Source organism: Myxocyprinus asiaticus, chromosome 24 (genome assembly GCF_019703515.2).
Source record: "Myxocyprinus asiaticus isolate MX2 ecotype Aquarium Trade chromosome 24, UBuf_Myxa_2, whole genome shotgun sequence".
Classification (NCBI taxonomy): domain Eukaryota; kingdom Metazoa; phylum Chordata; class Actinopteri; order Cypriniformes; family Catostomidae; genus Myxocyprinus; species Myxocyprinus asiaticus.
The window spans coordinates 811,603-832,500 of record NC_059367.1 but is presented as its reverse complement, the minus strand read 5'-3'; the positions used below and the strand labels follow the sequence as shown (position 1 = coordinate 832,500).

The window sequence follows — 20,898 nt, the reverse complement described above, 5'->3', positions numbered from 1 at the left end:
GTGTAGGGGTTACAAAATATAATGCTTTCCAGTTCAAAATATATGCAATTGATTTGATCAATATTAACATATTTATTTTTCTTATTTATGCCGTTTGAAAGTGCATGTTTGTGTGCATGTTTAAATGTTTATTTTTATTTTTTCAGAGTCTATTGAAATAATAATAATGATTTCTGTAAGAATCTGTCTGTATTACAATTGCTTTAGCTATAAAAGTGAATACATTAAAGGAAATAAATACAGTGTATTGCACAGTTTTGCAAGTGTGGGTCCCAGGTAAACACAACATTTCTAATTTGGGTCCTGGGCCGAGAAAGTTTAAGAACCCCTGATGTATGGGGGTCTGGGTAGCTCAGCGAGTATTGACGCTGACTATCACCCCTGGAGTTACGAGTTCGAATACAGGACGCGCTGAGTGACACCAGCCAGGTCTCCTAAGCAACCAAATTGGCCCAGTTGCTAGGGAGGGTAGAGTCACATGGGGTAACCTCCTCGTGGTCGCTATAATGTGGTTCTCGCTCTCTCGTTGTGCGTGGATGCCGCGGAGAATAGCATCTATTTCTCCACGGTAACGCGCTCAACAAGCCACATGATAAGATGCGTGGATTGACGGTCTCAGACGCGGAGGCAACTGAGATTCGTCATCCGCCACCTGGATTGAGGCGAGTCACTACGCCACCACGAGGACTTAGAGTGCATTGGGAATTGGGCATTCCAAATTGGGGAGAAAATCCCCAAAAAAGAACCCCTGATGTAACTGATATGAACAAATAGGCAATGTTAATCACAATGATTTGTTTGACAATTAATTGCCATCCAAAATGTTAGGAAAATGGAATAACTGCACAAAAGGAGTAATCTGTGGTAAACTGACTGTAGCGTGCAGGAAACTGTAGGGTTCTGAACTCATGTAGACTAATGTAAGAGTTTTACTGCGTTAAGCGTTCTCATAGAAACACAGTGAGTGAACATTGAGAAACGGCGAGCTGTCACGAGCTGCAGTGAAACATTGAGCTGCTTCTCCTGTGAACCCTGAACACCACTAATACAGAATAAACACAGCGCTTATCAGCCTGCTAATAACTGTTACTGACACAAACCAGCTGCACATTCTTTCCATTCAAGTGCCAGATATATATTAAGAAAACATGATTTATGGTGCTCAAAGGGCTTCACAAGTTAATATGAAATTGAGCTATAAATCAGCGCTTTATGTTAAACATTAGCCTTCTTTAATATCATGTTGGCTTGTTGAAAGATCGATGGATGTATATTAAGTGGATAGTTTTTCATTTTTCACTGAAATAATCTCAGTGTTCTCATGTAACTTTGTATAATGACTAAATGTATGTGGCGAGTCATTATGGGGTAACAGAGCACAAACTCAGCACAGATTTATACTAGAAAAAGTAGAAATGTAACTAAATATCTGCAGTGATATATTCTCTGTGTTATCTCCTAATGACGGATCTGTTTCAGCTCTGTTTTGGTGTTTCTGTGGGGGAACGTCATGTGTGAAACGCTCCAGGTGTCAGTTTTGCACCCGTCAGGCCGACTCGCTCCAGAAAACTGCACTTGAGCCTCGTCTGGCGTCTGCGGCGGGGTCGTTCTGTGGTCACTCAGGCGGTCCTGAACATGTTTATTTACACAAGCTAATGTGCATCTTCAGCCGTTTTTACAGTGAACACTCGCTGTGTTTTTTTTTTACACCCAATTCAAAACTATGGAAACATTTATAGCCGCTGTTAACCGCAGGTAGCAAAGAAAACAATGAACCCCCAGTCTTCAGGATAATTGTGTTCGTGTTTCACTTAAGCGCAGATGTTAGCCGAAAGTCAAGGCGACTTCTAAGTGTGTTTGTTTTGCCTGCAATTTTGGCTGAAGCAAATGTTGTAATGCTTGAAGAAAACTACAAATTAAATTAGATCATCAATAACATGAAGCTAATTTGAGCTGTGAGTTTTTCCCCAACGCTTTATACTGTCAACAGATGAAGGAGAATATTAATGTGCGGTTTCACTGCAATGAGCTGTTGAAACTGAAGATTTCAACACTTTTCCCATCATACACTGAGGGGAACTTTGAATTAAACCATCGATTGAGACTTTAGAGAGACGTACAGTACAGCCGAGTCCTATAAAAATAATTTTGATTATTCTGGAAACTATTAGCCATGTGTTTTAAAGGGGAAAAGCATGCTGAATGTTGTGATGTTTTGTTGTGGAATCTGCTGCTTTTCATGCTGGAATTTTAAAGCCACAGAATTGCAAAAATAAACATCGTTTTCAAACATCTTTTTGCTATCACTGGTCGATCAAACAGATAGCCCCGCCCCAAACTTGCACCATTGGTTGAGTCAGTGTTGTTGTGTCGGGCTGGACGGGTCACTCACAGAGACACAGTTTTCAAGAAAATGTACATATAAATGTCTTTCTTAGGGCTTTCTCTGCATAATAAGCTGGGAAAGTTACACACTTAAGCTTTAAGGCCTATTCACACCAAATTTGTGACAAATTTGCGAGACAAACTGCTGACAAAAGGTCTATTCACACCGCCGGCGGGTCCAAAGGGGGCGCTATATCATGAAAAAAGTGTATGCTTAAAATGTTAAAGTCTCCGTATACATAAGTCAGGCATATGATGTATCATTTAAAATCTTAGAATCTGACATTTTCAGAGATAATGACAACTTCTGCATTTATGTTTCTTAAAATAACTAAATAAGGCCTCAAAACATTTGCGTTGAAAATTAGCGCCCCCTAGAGGTAATGGAGTAGAAATATTTATATGAAAGTCCTTCACATAGCATGTAAATGGACAAGTCATATATCAAATGAAAGGTCTCATTCTCAGGAATGTGACTGTGCAGTTAATTGTGTTGCACTAATACCACAGTTTGAAAGATTTTCAAAAGAATCACAGTGAAATATGATTTCTGCAAGTCATCAAATACTTTTATGCTCCAGTAACTGCTGCTGTAAGCACCAAATAGCTAAAAACTTTATATCTGCTTTGACCAAAAATGAGCCATTGTTTACTTGTCTTTGAGCTTGTGTGAATAATCTAATGTTATATCTTACATGTCCAGAACAAAATATGCAGTCTAGAAGGAAAAGCATGCTAAACAAATCATCAGAAAAATATGTTTTCAACTATTGATAATAAAATGTTTTATATCATCGCAAAGGGGAGGAGCTCATCTTTCTAATGACACCTAGATTGAGCTTCTAGTCCACTCAGAGGACGAGATATTCGATGAAATAACGAGGGTGATGCTTGAACTGAAAATTAGACTGAATGTCTATGGACGAGCACATCTGTGAGGGCTAAACTGCGTTAGAGCGCCACCTACATTTCAGATCTGTACATTGTGATGGAATGTGATAGAGAGAAAAATTATAGTGGTTTCTGTCATCTAGTGGAATAAAATATGACGTTTCAAAGTGAGGTAGAGTGAACAGAACCAGAATTACATGTTTACAAAAATAGGACAAATATAAATATATAATATATATATATATATATATATATATATATATATATATGAATAATTGAATTTTTTTTATTTTTTTATTTGGGGGGTTCTCTGAAAAATGAGACGCAATTTTTTTGCAATTAGTCCACAGTATGTGTGAATGTTGAGCTTTTAAATTTGAGTGTGAAAAATTGCTTGTGGAAGCACAAAAATGCACCAGAGTTTAAAGGGTTAAGGAATATAGAATCTGTGTTTTTGGTGCATGTGAGATGAGTAAAGGGTGCTGTTGTAAACGCCCTGTGTCTTCTGTCGTATATATTCATGCTTGTTTTGTGCAATGACTATATTCCAAATGAACTCCCGAACCCAGCTTTTCTTTTTTAATACCTAGATAATATAACTTAAGGCAAGGCAGTTTATTTATAAAGCACAATTAAAAACAACAGTTAGTTGACCAACGTGCTGTACAATTCTTATAACGTATGCAAAAAGCAAAACATACAGTACACACCAAAATTATTCAACACAGACGTCTAACTACTCAACATAAAACAACAAGATTTCAACATGTCATTATACAGGGTTTGATAAAAAAGCCAGGGAAAAAAGATGAGTTTTTAATAGAGATTTAAATAATTCTAATGTGGAACGGCAAACTGTTCCAGAGCTTCAGGGCCAACACTGCAAAGGCGCGGTCCCCCCATAATTTATGTCTAGACCTAGGAACAATCAAGAGTTTCTGGTCAGAGGAACTAAGTCCTAAGGGATCTGGACGGTGAGTAAAATTGTAGCAAATCTGAAATATAAGATGTTGCAAGGCCATTTAAAGATTTAAAAGCAATCAATAAAATCTTAAAATCAATCCTATAATGGACCGGCAACCAATGTAAAGAAAACAAAATGGGAGTAATTTGGTCCTTTTCCACGGACCTGCCAACAATCTAGCAGCAGTGTTCTGGACAATTTGCAATTGTGATAACGTGGATTGACTAATCCCTACATACGGGGAATTACAGTAGTCCAGGCGTGAAGACACAAAAGCATACATCACTTTCTCAAAATCAGAAAAGGATAAAAATGGCTTGAACTTTGCCAGTGTTCTTAACTGAAAAAAGACTGATCTGACAACGGCATTAATCTGTTTGTCAAATTTTAATGAGTCATCAAAAAGTACCCCTACATTTTTTACCATGGATTTACAATAAATAGATAAAGGGTCTAAATCAATATTAAGGGACCCAGATGCATTAGAGGGTACAAACACAATAGTCTCTGTTTTACTTTCATTTAGATGCAAGAAGTTCACAGCCAACCATGTTTCCAATTCCTTCAAACATGCAAGAAGAGGTCCTAAAGAGTTACTTTCCTTCCTTACTGGCACATATATTTGAGTATCATCAGCATAGCAGTGAAAATAGACCCAATTGGACCATATATAATGAAAACAAAATGGGTCCCAAAATGGATCCTTGTGGAATCCCACATGTAAGAGGGGCCAAAGGTGATGTGAATTCACCTAAGGAAACTGAAGAACTTCTATTAGTTAAATAGGACTTAAACCAGTTTAAAACAGTACCTCAAATCCCTATCAATCGCTCAAGCCGTGCAGTAATAATTTCATGGTTTATGGTGTCAAATGCAGCACTAAGGTCTATTAACTTAAGGTACAGTGTTATAAATACACATGAAATAATGTAAAACAGGTTCAGCATAAAATATGATGCATAACATTAAAAATCATATAAAAGAAAACAGCCTCATGGCCTTTTCTTTATTTAATTATTGCATATTTGTATTGAATTCAGGGTTTCTTGTGCATGGTGAGAAAAACAGCACCGATACAGGAATACTTTACGGCATTTCGTTCATCTACATTCATAGTAAAGTTCTGCATGTAAAAAAATCATATGTGATATTTTAAAACAAGCTTAGTCCAAACGAATTTCTGAACCTCACTGCTATTTTTTGTGTGTGTGTGAGACGAGTGACAGTGCAAAGCACCTGGAAATATGACAGTCAGTTAGTTTTTATACAAAATCGGACTGCTCTCCATAAAAAAAAAAAAACAACTTTGGATTGTCAGCTGATGATTTGTGGGACCCGGTGTGAATAGTGGCATGGGAATCCATTGTTCCTATTAAAAAGTTTGTTTGAAACGAACATTCACACTGAAAATTCGGTCTTAGTGTGAATAGGCCTTTAATGTGGTTTAAACAATAAAAATAACATTTTTGCAGAGTTTTGAGCTGAGAATCAGAGAAGTCTGCATGACTTTCTCTCGCATTGTCCTTAACAACTGCATGTGAAGATACAATGCAGCATGCTTTCCAATCTGTAAAAGTTTCACTCGACTGGGGCAGTTTTTAATGAATCCAAATGAGCCAAGAACTGTCACTGTAACCGTCACTGAGAAGTAAAATGAAAAATAAAACTAGAAATGCTGCAAAAAATACTGTAAGACACACTGTAACATCTTATTTTGCATTCATATGCAGCAGTCTACTGATGGTGTGTGTGTGTGTGTGTGTGTGTGTGTGTGTGTGTGTGTGTGTGTGTGTGTGTGTGTGTGTAGCGTGAGCAGGAGAATGCGATGTCACGACTGAAGCAGCAGCAGCAGGAGTTGCAGCAGATGCGTTTAAAGTATCTGGCAGCAGAAGAGAAGGAAGCTGTCAAACACGACAAACATGAACTTCAGGACATTCGTAACCAGCTCAACAGGTACTGCTTTACACACATCGAACAAGCTACTGCTTAGTCTTATTTAAATAGATGGGTTCATTGCTTGATCTTTTTGTTTTTTTAGGTATTTTCTTGTAAAGTGCCCTTAAATCTAAGAAAGGCGATATATAAATAAAGCATTATCTTTATTGTACATTTGAATCTCACATGATCATTAAAGGATTAGTTCACCTAAAAATGAAACTCCTCTCATGATTTACTCACCTTAAATATATCCCAGATGTGTATGACTTTCCTTCTTCATCAGAACCGAAGTGAAGATTTTTATAAGCACATTTCAGCTCAGTTTGTTCATACAATGCAAGTAAACAGGTGCCATCAGTCTGCTGACTATCTGACGGTCCAAAAGTCATATTTAAGCAGCATAAAAGTAATCCAAACGACTCTAATTGATCAACCGATAGTTTATGTAAAAAATAAATTGAGAATGAAAACATTAACTTTTAAAGAACCGTAAGCCCTGTGGCGTGTTCACGCGAGAAGTCAGAAGCGTGCACTTTTAGGTCATTTCAAACAGCAATCCAGCACTGGCCGGAAGCAACGATTTAAAGTTAATAACGTTTTAATTATCGATGTATTTTTTACACACACCTATCGGTTTGCTTCAGAAGACATTCATTGATCAATTAGAGTCGTTTGGATTACTTTTATGCTGCTTAAATATGACTTTTGGACCGTCAGATAGTCAGCAGACTGATGGCACCTGTTTACTTGCATTGTATGAACAAACTGAGCTGAAATGTGCTTATAAAAATCTTCACTTCGGTTCTGATGAAGAAGGAAAGTCATACACATCTGGGATATATTTAAGGTGAGTAAATCATGAGAGGAGTTTCATTTTTGGGTGAACTAATCCTTTAAATGAGGGACAGTTCATCCAGGGCATTTTCACGTAATAAAAAGTGATTGTAAGTCAGAAAATTACAGCTAAATGGTCACGTATGTACCAGGGTTTTTCTAGTTTAATTTTTAGTTTTTATTTGTATTCCAATTTCGTTTCATTTTTGTTCATGCTGTAGTGAAATAGTGAAGCCGTCAAGATTTTAGGTTTAAATGAATTTAAAGGGAAAGTGAATATTTTAGGGAATTTTCACTACTTTTAATGTTCACTATTTTTTTTGTTGACAAATGATTTTTTAAAATACAAATATTCCTTGTAGTCTTTTAATTAATCTGATGTTGTCTCAGTCAACATGACAATAGTATTTCATGTCAAATACATCATCAGGCTGTTTAACTTTGGTCAGATTGAAGCAGCCGGATGAATCGAGGAGCTGGAGGGAACCGGCACATGTGTGTGTGGACGAGAGCGCCGATGATCATGTGACCCGTCTGCTGGAGGAGAGAGACACACTACTGCGGACCGGAGTTTACACGCATGATGACAGAATCATATCTGAACTCAACAGACAGATTCAACAGGCCATGAGCAACAGACACTCACAAGATCAGAGAGATTTGAGCTCATTGTGACGTCTCCTGATGCATTTAATCTCATAGATATTAATGTTTGTGTGTTTTAATAAGAGCATTAGGGGAGAAATTAATTGTGTTCCCTTGGACTGATTGTCATTTTTGTGTATCAAATTAATACTTCAATATATTCCATGACAATTTGCACATTTTTACATTCTCAAGCGTCCGTTCAGTGCGTGTTTGATATCAGCAGGTGGCGCTCTCTCTCAACAAATCACGCCATCATATTTTTATACTGTTTTGGAAAATATCAGGGCTTTATGTGTTTATTTATAGTTTTTAATGTGATGTTGTTAGTGTATTTTGATTGATAAAACAAATTCATTTTTCTATGGCATCTATATTTCTTCACAAACATCATTTCTAGGATGTTCCAGTCTAATGCAGAACATTCATTAGAAAATGTATGAAGTCTTTTAGTCATTTACAGTTTTCGATGAGAATATTGGAGAGTCATTCCTGTAATTTAGGGACTTTTCTGCTGTGAAAATGTTGAAAAGATGAAACTAGCTTTTATAGGTGTCTTTATGTTTCATCATTAAAGGCACATGTTAAAGATTATACACAGGTCAAGTTAAATGACTTAAATTCAGATGTCCATTGGGTCAGGTGGTCATTCAATGGGTAAAATTAACCACTACCTAGTCTGTGAAAAATATCCAGCTAAAATATTTGTAAACTTATAGTGAGGATTTTTATTTCTATTAAAATTAAATACATTTCCCCTATAGCTTTCCCCAACATGATTTTACTGATGTCACTTCTGGTGTGTGATGTCATTTCATAACGTCACAGTATCATGATGATAACACACTTCAATCAAATCAAGTGACACACAAAAACCTCCACTATCAGTGTTAAAACTACACATTTACCATAAAAGAATACATGTTAGCGAGAGAATGTAATACTAAACACTTAACTATTGAAAAGATTTAAGAAATTTGATAATTTAGCACTAAAGATGTTTAAGATGCAGCTCTGGGAACATGAGGAAATGACATTAGTGCAATAAATTAAAATGATTTCAGTTATTTAAAATTGGACATTTAGGCCCACAGCAGTGTGCAACACTACAAATAGTACAAAGCATTTATTTTTTATTATTCAACAAACCTATTAAAATTGTAATTGGTTGATTACAAGCATTATAAATACCATAAATTATAATGGGGACTTTAAATTCACCAAATCAAAGAAAATTGATTTTAAATAATTTTGTGAATTCAGTATTTTTCTCCTACAAAATTTAGTCGTTTGCATTTGTGGACGATGTTTCATTCATCGTCATTCTAAAAGGGTTTGCACGTGCGCTCAAAATGAAATACGGCACCTTTAGATGCATTGTGCACGTTTGAAATCAGTAAGCGCGTTTACATGCACGTTGTTACTGCACTTATGCTTAATAAGCTGACAACCTTTGTGGGTAATGTAAACGCCTTAACGGAATAGTTCACCCAAAAACTCTTTGATTTATTTAAGTCCTTTTTTACTATAAACCTCTTACAAACATCCCACCTAAGCCTTTCTCTCCTTAGAGTTCTTTTTGTTGTTGGCCATTTGCATTCTTCATGCATATTGCCACCTACTGGGCAGGGAGGAGAATTTATATTTAAAAATGACTTAAATATTGATCTATTTATCGCTATGATCACATAGCAGTGATTTTAAAAGTGGGGGGACACAGCTGTCAGTTTGCACAGACCCAACAACTACAGTGCAGTATTTATACAGTATATTACAGTATATATTAATATATAAGTATATTTACTTGTAGTGTTTTAAAGATTCAGGCATTGCAAATTAAGTGCAAAATTTAACAAAATTAGCTGCAAAAATAAAGGGCATCTTGTGGAGCACGTGCTTCTGTTTCACACATGACAAAAGACCAGCTGGTCCTGAATAAAGTATTATGATAATTGTGCATGTGCACATTTGTATTTTACTCTGTGCTTGTGCTTTGTGGGATTTAAATATATCCAAGTGGCTCGAGTGTTTTGACTACGTTCACCAAAATTCGTTCAGATCCATTTAATGATTCAGTGACCATTTCTGATGATGCCAGAAGGTGACAAATGAGTGTCTTGTGTGAAATGAGTTAGTCACTGAATCATTATTTTTATCCTTTAAAATGTGCATGTTTAGCAGAGGCTTTAAACATTATAAGAACAAAGAAAATCTATCATTTCCCTACAGTTTATGAGCTGCTGAGCATGACTTTTATCAAAAGACAACAATAATACTCTTATATTATTATGAGTTTTAATAACGTCTGTATGTTTTCATGTATAGAAAGCGTGTCTACATATCTATTGACTTCAGTAAAATGCATAAGTGTTCTAAGAGTACAGCAGATCTTTTATCCTATAGTTTATCGACGGCCAATCGCGTGCTTGGCTACAGCAGCGCGTGCACAGTGATTCTGCGTCTGACAGGAATGCATGAGCGCTGCTTTTTTACTTTCTACAATCAAAGCAACTGCCTGTTTTTCTCTCTTCCAAATATTTGTTTTCAGTGTTTATTGTGCACACCTCCTACTTTCTTGCATGGCAAACTTGTAAATTTGCCCCTCCGTGACGCGTTCTGCAGTGCAAGTCATGTGGAAGTCGAAGCGGCACTTGACGCTGGCGTTGACAGAGCGTTGACGCCTGATGCAAGTCATGTGGAAGGCACTTTACAATGACAAAATGACATTATTGAAACTCATAATAGATATTATTAGGCTATTATTGTTGTGTTTTCATATCAAATTGATTTCGCTCGTGAATGACTCAGAATGATTCAATGACTCACTCAAAGCACATAAGACGCTCCTAGTTACTTTCAACTTTTTTAAAGTAGAAGACAAACATTTAAATGTTGACAGTGTAAAAAGCACATGGCTATATATTTACAGCAATATTATTATTGTAATGTGGTCATGAGGATATCAGCATTTGACACAGCAGTCCTGATCACTTTCATAAATACTTTCATCAACTGGTATCTGCTGAAAACAACATCTGACACTGAAGATCTTGAGCTGATGATGTTGAACGTTTCCCTGATTTCACTAGTCAGTTTCACGCTCGGCTGACAGTCTGAATACATGTGTAGAGATGCTTTTATAAGATCATTACAGCTCTGATGAGGGTACAGAAACACACATTCATCATGTGAATAAACTGTGCGATCAAATCGAGCACAGGCACAAATTCCCACAGACTTTTTCACAGCGTTATATGTTTCCAATTAGACTTTTTTCTTCTTTTTTGGAGATGTTTAAAAAAAGTCCAACTTTATTGCTAATTGGTTGTGAAAGTGTGACCTCAATGCGCGTTGCATTTTCCCCAGCAGGAAATTCCACAGAAAGCAAAAGTCCTGCTGTTGAAAACCCACAGGCCACTTTCACATGTATGTTTTTCAAAATAATAATTCTCATCTGATCATTTGTTTGGCTTCTGGGCTCCACTGCAGTTCACAGGTCTCGGTTCCCATGGCCATGTGCCGTGATTGATGCACAAAATCTTAACTATTTGTTTTACAAATGTGTAATGCTCCTCTGGGAACGATTTTCTTCAATATCCAAGAACTGGGAACGTTCTACTGTCTGCAGAATTATTAAAATTGTTGGGCAAAAGAAAACAGGTGGACATTTTACTCTCTCAACCACAAACTAGAACATCAGTTGGATGTCAGTCGTGCGTACATAGACATAAATTCTCAACATGTTAACGTAATACAGTTTAATGCGACATTTCCCATGAATTCGCCTCCTGGTCTTGCATAAATCAACGTGGAATGGCGACTCATTTGTCTTCATCTCTCAAATACAAACTACTGCCAACTTTGCCACTAAGTGCCCTTGAAATCGAATAATTATCTTTAATTTGCAGTAAAGGCTTGTCCAAATAGCACCAGACGTTCCCTGCAGTCAAACTAGGGGGTCGGTACCATATTAAGATGTGTAACTATTGATCTAATAGTGGGCGGCATCTGAGAAGCCAAACACAACAAAACAACGCCAAATAATGTTGATCTAACAAGGTCCAATCATTTACACCGTTTATCAGACCACGGGATAATAGAGAGTTCTGGTGTAAGGCTGAAGAGGTCAAAGGTCAAACGAGCATGAAAGAACAATCACAAAAGCGACCCGAGAATCCAAGAAACGAGCACTTTGAAATCGTTGTTTTTTGGAGGTGGCTGAAGCGGCTCTTGAAAGGTGTGCACGGTGCAGCCTAATAAATCAGAAGGCTCACAGGCCGGCGGCGCTCAGGTCAGATGTGTGACCCCACGACAGCTGCCCGAGCTGTAGACACAGAGGCGCTCGGGGACATGACCTACCCCACAAACACCACAGGGGCCACGGCCTCAACACAAACCCTGATACATCACCAGCACAAGATGGATTTCATGCTCGCCACGAGAACTAGAAAATCACATTGTGTTTATAAAGAACAAACAGCAGCGTGTCAGTGAACACGAGTGACTGTGTTGTTCCAGCACACGTGTGTTTGTGTTTGTGTTTGTAACCGCTGCGACCGACAATACAGCTCTCATTTTCTTTGCAAAAGTTGTTTTTGTTTTGGGATTTTAAAACATATAAAAAGATAAATGAAAAGCACAAGATTACAATTGTAAAATAAGCATCACTGGTGTAGACATGGGTGGGCCTGGGAGGGCCGGTGCCACCCACTGGCAATCAGGCCCACCTCATCATTGTCTTATGCCCGTATTCCACCAATAGCCAAAAGCTTGGTTGCCTTGAGGCTGAGTTATGTTAACATCAAAGCTTTCAAAACCACCGCTCAAAAAACGAAACTAGATCGATCTCATTACAACGAAGCTATTATTTAGATGACGGCCATCCCGTATCGTACAGCTACTTTATTTTCCCCATCTAATTAAATACTTGTAAAAAAATGTCATATATGTGAATTGACTGTTATGAATTGTATTAATTAGGCTGTATATTTAAATAACTTCTAACCTGTTAGTCAAAACCAGATCGAGTTGACCAACGATGCTGAATTGAATTGAACTTTGATGTTAAAATGCTCTCAAAGCTCCTAAAACTCTAAACTCCATCCACTTTATATTTTTATGATAAAATAATTGTAATTACAAATACCGTATGTACGAATTAATTATGAATTTTATTAGTTATAACTTCTCTTTGTGATGGCATAAAGCTAATCTGAAATTTTGGATGAAATATGCTTTTAAACTTTTAAACTCCAGCCTCTTTTTTTCTCCAAACGACTAAAATAAAATGATGTTATTTCAAAATATCAAATGCGTGAATTGTCTTTGAATTTTTTATGTCATTACTTAAAGCGACAGTTCACCCAAAAATGAAAATTCTCTCATCATTTACTCACCCTCGTGCCATCCCAGATGTGTATGACTTTCTTTCTTCAGCATAACACAAATGAAGATTATTAGAAAAATATCTCAGCTCTGTAGGTCCATACAATGCAAGTGAATGGTGACCAGAACTTTGAAGCTCTAAAAAGCACATAATGGCAGCATAAAAGTAATCCAGTGGTTTAATCCATGTCTTCAGAAGATATATGATAGGTGTGGGTGAGAAATAGATCAATATTTAAGTACTTTTTTACCATAAATCTCCTCTTTCACTTTCACTTTCTGATGTGAAAGTGAAACTAAACAGGCAGCACATGCGGCTTTTAGATGTAAAGGCTTGTCCATGCAAAAATGAGTGAGTCAGCATAATGCAGCTGATCCTGGAGTACCACAAACAACATGCAGATTTAACATGTCATTAGTTGGAAACTTAGGAAATATCATTATAACATTGTTTGTTCGTAAATTTTTTCAGTGGGTGTAAAAGTCAAATGCTTTTGTGTGATTTCACCATATTGTACGATATGCTTCAAATATGCTTCATTTATTTTCATATTATTATTATTATTTTTTTTTTACTCAAATGTCATTTAATTGCTAATTTAGAGTTCATTAAACACAATCAACCCCGTTTACTGTTAATAAAAGTTTGTCAATAACTTTATTCACAAGAACATTTATGGCCAGTTGTTTATGTACAAAGATCATGCAAACAAAATTGAATGATGAATTTGAGCTGAACACACTTTCCTCAAAATACAGCACAACTCATGATTATCAGACTTATCTCTGAGCACACAGTTTCAGATGATTCAGTAAAGAACAAAATACATTCTGTGTTTATAAAAGGGAGCACATCTGCATTCAGTAACTTTGGGTAAAACATCATAAAGGTTTTTGGTCAGAAACTGTAATCATAGTGTTTATGGCTCAGTCTGTGATGTCTGTGATTAGCAAAAAGTGTCTCATAATAATAATAAAGCTCTTTGATTTTGCTCCAGCAAACATAAGACATTGTGTAAATCTTGGAATAACAAAGCAAAATTCAACATTCAGTTTCCTGAAAACGGCAATGATTTCTCCTATGTACATTTTGGTGCTTTATACGGTGTTGAAATATTAAATAACAATTCTCAAAAGTGCCATTAATCATGATATGAGAGAAATATAATATTCAGAATTTACATTTTATACAAAGAAAATTCATTTTTGGTGAAAGCAGTTGCTACCCTTGTAAGTCATGCTTCCTAAATGGTGCAATTTCACAGACATCGTACATTCACCGATTGAACGACCCTGAACTCTCACTCTTTGGTTTGACTTCACATAGTACACTTATATGGCAAGCCAAATTAACATTTAATCATGTGCAGGACATATCTAGAATTTAATTTTACATTTTTTGATATCAGTCATTAGTTTTGCACTGGTACAAACATTAATTCTTGATATAAAAAATGGAATTTCAACTAGAATTTTTTTATTATTATTATTTATCTAAATGCATTTTCACTAGTAAAATTTCACAATAATCTGTCATTCACTCCTGTAAATTAAATTAAACATATCTATTATTAATTTAATTCTACTAGTGAAAATGCAGATATCAACAATGGGTATTTCTGCGAGTAATGACATCATTTTTTTATATCAAGAATTAACATTTTCACTAGTAAATACATAGTTATAGATATTGATAATTCATTTCCTGCACATGATTAAATGTTGAAAGGTATGGCAAGCCCTTTTGACTTTTAATCATTCGCAGGATGCAAATTGTTGATATCAACCATTATAATTTTACTAGTTAGAATGCTAAATCTTGATATCAAAAATGTAATTTCTACAAGTGAAAATGGCAATTACATTTGCACTAGTAAAAATGTCCATTCTTGATATCAAGAATTAACTCATCACTTGCAGAAATACACATTCTTGATATCAAAAACAGAATTTCCACCAGTAAAAACTGTAATTGAATTTTTACTAGTAGAATTCCACAATGATCTGTCATTCACTCCTATTCAAAACGCAATTATAGATATCTACAATTATTTTCTTACTAACTGAAGTTCCAATTTTATACATCAGCAGTGCATTTCTTACTAGTAAAAATTGTCATTTTTGATATCAATAATTAAAATGCAACTAGTGGAAATGCTCATTTTTGATATCAGTAAAAAGGTTTTCACTATAGTTTCAATGTTAATTTCAGAAATCTGTTATGTGATTTTTACTAGTAAGAAAACCTTTTTAGATGTCTTTAATTACTCTCCAATGTATTGATATCTGAAATACATTTCCAGATATCTGTAATACCAAATGTACCATGTTGAAACACATTTAGATATAGATATATAAAATTAGCATTTTCACTAGATGTCATTTAGTTGTTAATATCAGGAATGTATATTTTTACTAGTAAGAGATGCACTGATGATGTATAAAATTGGAACTTCAGTTAGTAAGAAAATAATTGTAGATATCTATAATTGCGTTTTTGAATAGGAGTGAATGACAGATCATTGTGGAATTCTACTAGTAAAAATTCAATTACAGTTTTACTGGTGGAAATTCTGTTTTTGATATCAAGAATGAACCTTTTTACTAGTGCAAATGTAATCGCCATTTTCACTAGTAGAAATTACATTCCTGATATCAAGATTTAGCATTCTAACTAGTGAAAATGAAATTGTTTATATGAGCAATACGCATCCTGTGAATGACTAAAAGTCAAAAGAGCTTGCCATAGAAAGGGCTTGCGTTACACAAATCAGTAAACCAGAGTTATATAAATATTAATTATTTTTTTGTATGCTGGGCAGTTCTTTTCTGTTCTAAACACAGTCTCAATCCACAAACTCATTAATAAATAATCTCCCCTTAATCCACCCACCCGTCCCTTATCTGTGCCAGGATCGATATCTCTTAACATCTCACTTATTTTATTACTGCTTTTGGTTTTCTGCGTTTGATTGGGAGTTTCTCTCAGGAAATCTTTGGTTTTGCTTAAGTGTCCGTGACGTTTAATTATGATTCTCCCATGCCGCTCAATCCGTTAATCCACCTCGATTGATTCGCTGCTCTCGCTGATGGCTTTGCACTCGTTGGGCATCCGCTGGTGTCTGCTCAGCTGCGTCGCCTGCGTGAAGCTGCGGTCGCATCTCTCACACCTGCACACACACACACACAAACAGGACATGCTTACAGAGGGCCGTTGAGCACATCGTCTCATCCCGCCCAGATGTAACCACTACTGACACTTGAAAGCAGTTGGAAATCTTACAGGCCGGCGAGGTGTAATTGCACCCACACTCGGGGTCTTGATGACGATGACGGGCAAAAGAGCCCAACGCCTCACAACACAGGGGTCCTATCAATACTCTGAGCAGATGGGACGCCCCCAGAGACGCCTGTCCAGATAAGAGCACGCATCAGTGTCACTTACAATAGATAAAGAACTAAACGAGGTTTTCACGAGGCTGGCTATCAAAGGCGAACATCATGTGATGGGCTGAATGTGCTGATAGTGTGTGTGTCTTTATTCAGCTGGATGTCTTTTGTATATCGAGCAGAACTGTCTGAACTGTCTCTAATTGGAGTCACTAGAAATCTGAAACAGTTGTGAATCACCTTGATTCTGTCATTAGACGCACTAAACTCACACTGAAGTTTTTCTAACTAAAAATCAGCAACAATCTCACATCCTTCAAAATATTGAGCAAACATCAGTAGGAAAACTGGAACAAACTTAAAGAGTCCATTAAATGGCTCGACAAGATTTCTTCCCTGTGTTGACATTTCCAATTGAAGCAGGTCAGAGGTCAGGTGGTAATAAGGGGAGAAACATTCTCATTCTAGAGAGCATTTGATTCCACAAAAAATTTTGATATGCCATGAGCTATCAACATTTTTGGCCTGTAGAGCGCAACAGTGACCGCCCACTTTTTCAGCCGTCTTGCTTCAGGAATAATTTTTTCCATAGAATTTCATCAAATCCTTCACAAAAGAGTTCTTGAATCAAACCAACCAGATCCGAGGTGAACCACAACATTACAAACTTTGATTTGAAGCAGAAAAGTGTTTAAAAATCAGACAAAAAGACAAAGATACAAGACTGTATACTTAACGTCTTTAATGAGGGAATGAACTACAATCCCATGATGCATTGCGAATGATGTAATCTAATTAAAAATTATGGGAAAATATAAAACCAATTATTTAAAGTTTTTGATTATACATATAGAAACAAATATTTTGCAATACAATTAAAATATATTAAGTAGTTTGAGAGTGTAGAGGGAGAGAGAATCGATTGCGCTATTCACAGTGCATCATGGGAGTAGGCGGAGCTTCAGAGCTCTTTCTCTGATTGGTGGATCTCTCTTTAGGATTATGGGTAGTGTAGTTCTTCACCAGGACTTCTGTTAATAAACATGAAAGTTATTGTTAAAAATAACAATATTTTTACTTCCAGAACCAGACTGTTTTGCTTTATTTTCATAGAATAGAAAGACTGCGATTTTTTAACATTTGTATATATCAGCACAAAATTTATTTTGTCATCTTTTAGCAGTGCACTAGCATACAGATGACCTCAAAGCTAACAGAAATGGACTAAAAGACACAAAGTAAAGTTTTAATATCATGGGCTCTTTAATAACTGCACCTAAAACAATAACATTAAAGGAATATTCTGGGTTCAATACAAGCTTAGCTCAATCGACATCATTTGTGTCATAATGTTGATTACCACAAAAATTAATTTCGACTCGTTCCTCCTTTTCTTTTAAAAAAGCACAAATCTGTGTTCCAGTGAGACACTTACAATGGAAGTCAATGGGGTCAATTTTTAGAGGTTTAAAGGCAGAAATGTGAAGATTATAATTTTATTAAAGCACTTACATTAATTATTCTGTTAAAAATGTAATTGTCATTTTTATGGTGGTTTTAGGGTTGTACGGGTTTACGGCATTACGTCGTCATAGAGAGTGTCCGGTGTAATTGGAGTACACAGTAATTAGTTACTGTAATCTAATTACTTTAAGGCACAAACATTAATGTAACTCATTACATTTAAAAGTTTTGTAATCAGATTACAGTTACTGACTTTCAATGAAAGTAATTACTTTTAAGTACATTACTTGGGTTACACATATTTCTAAAAAATATATATATTATTTATGTGTAATACAATTAAAATGTGAATTCATATATACGTCTGTTTGTGTTTCAGTGACAGCTGAAGCGTGTGATAATGATTTAATATATTTGTGACAAGTGCTTTAGAAAGTAACTTGAAAGTAAAGTAATTAGTAATGTTATTACTTTTCAATAAAGCAATCAGTAAACTAATCTGATTATAATTTTAGATAAGTAGTTACTCATTTGTAGGGGATTACTTTTTTTTACTTTCTTTTGTAACTTACCCAACACTGACCCTGGACACATAGTTGTAAAATTGGATTTAACTTAATTGGATAATACTCATTGCAACCCAGATATTTATTTATTTATTTATTTATTTATTTGTAATCAACATTATGCCACACATGCTTTTGATTGAGCTCCACTTAGAATATTCCTTTAATAATATGAACCTAAAAAATGACAAACATGAAGCATCTTGCGGAGAGACATCACATTTGGGAATTCAAACCTGAGTGCATTATGCTGAAGTCTTCATTCAATTATAGTTGTTTATGAATCTTTAAAGTGCATTAAACGGAGCAGGAAGGCAATAGTCGCGGCGTAAAACACTTGGGCATTCAGCGGCGAGAGAAAGAGAGAACGCCAGACTTCTTCTATCAAGCATATCAGCTCAATGAGAATAACTCAAGAATATTGATTGACTAAAGATTTCTGTGGGCTTTTCATTAATGTCTTTGTTCCTCTGTGGAGCTCCCGAAATGCTGATGACACGTTTGTGTATCTGTCTGCTCATTAGATCTTTGATTTCTTACTGGATTGAAGCGCTTGTCTTTAGAGTGAAATGGACAGAATTACAGCAGAATATCAGCGTGAAACAGCCGCTCACATTAAACATTCATTTCTCCTGCTGGACTTCAAATCACCTCAGAATAACACATTCTTCACAGAAAATTGTATCTTATAGTGTACTTAATTATTAAACTTGCACTGTTCAAAACTAAACTATGAGCTGTGACTGGGTGCAGGTGATCACATGATTGATTGTGAGCGTGATATTGATTTGATACATTTTTATAAACATGATGTAAATATTGAGTATCTTACATTTTTAAATGCAGGATGGCCAATTAATTTAACTATTCTTTTCCGTTAACAGAAATAGTTCTAAATGAAGGTCCACACTTAAATGTTTCTGGTTTTGGTAATTCAGTGTTTACTTCAGGGGCGGTTCAAGGGTCAGCTGATAATCGGAGCTCAGCCAGACCTCTGTGGATACTCCTTTGAAATATGAAATATTAAAATATAACACATTTTATAATACATTTAATTGTTACATCTGTGGGGTGCCATTAATGTAATAAATCTTTAAATATTATGGAAACTACTGCAAAAGGTCCCACAAACCTTTGTCTCAGCTTCAAATATGCTCAAAGATCAGAAGTTGTGTGCTTTTAACCCTTGTGCACTGTTCATTTGTGAGTCAGACTTGTGATGTTTGTGGGTCAAAAATGACCCGAACATACATGTGTAATTTGTTCCTTTTTTTTTTTTTTTTTTTAAAGATATTTAATAATAAAAATGTTACTAAAGTTGTGCATTTATGGGGAGGATTTTATGGTATTTAGACCTTATTTAACTCAAAATGTGCTTGTTTTATATAAAAATTAATGGTGAAATTTAATGTTATCTTCACCTGTGATGTGCACAGAAGGGGGGAAGCAAGGGCGTGAGCCCTAAATGTGCCCTTCTGGTCGTCCAGAAAAAAAGTAGACATTTTAATAATTAAACAAAAATATTTAAAACTAAATTAAAATCTCATAATAATCTCACAATAACAGTATTAAAAGAAATTAACCTCGCACGCTACAGCAGATCGGGGGCAGATTCTAATTGCAACTGATCCTCCCTATGCCCTACTCACTCGAAAGTGCAGAGCCCTTGAAGTGTGTACTCTGAAGGGAACATGGAATTACTCTATGAATGTGACCTTTGTCTTGTGGGCTCATTTTCTCACTTTCGTTTGGAATGAGCTTTCGAGTGGCGTCCCCTCCCGCAGCAGTGCCCTTTGAAGGAGCAAAAATGTCTTTTTAAATTCGCCCTGGAGCATCGAAGTCACGTCACGGAGCATCAGCTGTTTTGTGTTTCATGAAGTTACAAGTGAAATGCGAAAGAAGATATCTGTTCACGGCATGTACACTCTAAAAGCTTTTTCTCCAGGCCAATACTTGATATTAATTTAATATGTGAGTGAAATAATGTGTTATTTTCTATTCGGAACGTCAAAAGTATGCCAAAACATGGTTATGTATTATTATTTAAGTGAGTCGAGAGCGATTTATTTTCTGGCAACATGAATAATAAATAATATGTAACTAAACGTGTTTACATACTTTGAACTGCTTTGAATCCAGAAATGACATTGCTTGCGTTGCTTTATTTATGAAACATATAGTTAGCATTTTGGCTGTGTACTTACAGAACGACGCAGAACTTTAAATGCAAACCAACACAGGTCAGATTAAATGTCCACTTTATGTATTGTGCTGTAACTTTCATTTACGACATCACATGACACACCTGCAGTGTAGACAGCTTTATTAATTATAATGAGAGCAGTCGCATCGTTTTCAGTTAATACGTCTTTTAGAGAATACTGCCATTAACTGAAGGAGCTGTCTGATTCAGGCAAAGCCAGTTTAGTTTTTGTT

At 35.8% G+C, this 20,898-nt stretch overlaps 3 protein-coding genes across 6 annotated transcripts in view; 1 reads left to right on the top strand and 2 right to left on the bottom strand.

Moving 5' to 3' along the window:
- Positions 1–8,020, top strand: part of LOC127414550 (centrosomal protein of 120 kDa-like) — a 39,845-nt gene extending 31,825 nt beyond the window's left edge. The window contains exons 19-20 of the mRNA XM_051652655.1: positions 6,048–6,193; positions 7,462–8,020. Coding sequence (XP_051508615.1) covers positions 6,048–6,193; positions 7,462–7,687 — 372 coding nt within the window. The 3' untranslated portion in view covers positions 7,688–8,020. The remainder of the gene's footprint in view (positions 1–6,047; positions 6,194–7,461) is intronic.
- The window catches only part of LOC127414552 (synphilin-1-like), a 285,700-nt gene that overhangs the window by 78,845 nt on the left and 185,957 nt on the right, over positions 1–20,898 (bottom strand). The gene's annotated exons all lie outside the window — the stretch shown is intronic.
- Positions 13,681–20,898, bottom strand: part of LOC127414562 (putative histone-lysine N-methyltransferase PRDM6) — a 60,762-nt gene continuing 53,544 nt past the window's right edge. For 3 of the 4 annotated variants that reach the window (XM_051652681.1, XM_051652680.1, XM_051652678.1), the window contains one exon: positions 13,681–16,212. In XM_051652681.1, coding sequence (XP_051508641.1) covers positions 16,098–16,212 — 115 coding nt within the window. In that variant the 3' untranslated portion in view covers positions 13,681–16,097. The remainder of the gene's footprint in view (positions 16,213–20,898) is intronic. The other variant, XM_051652679.1, reaches the window with a different exon arrangement.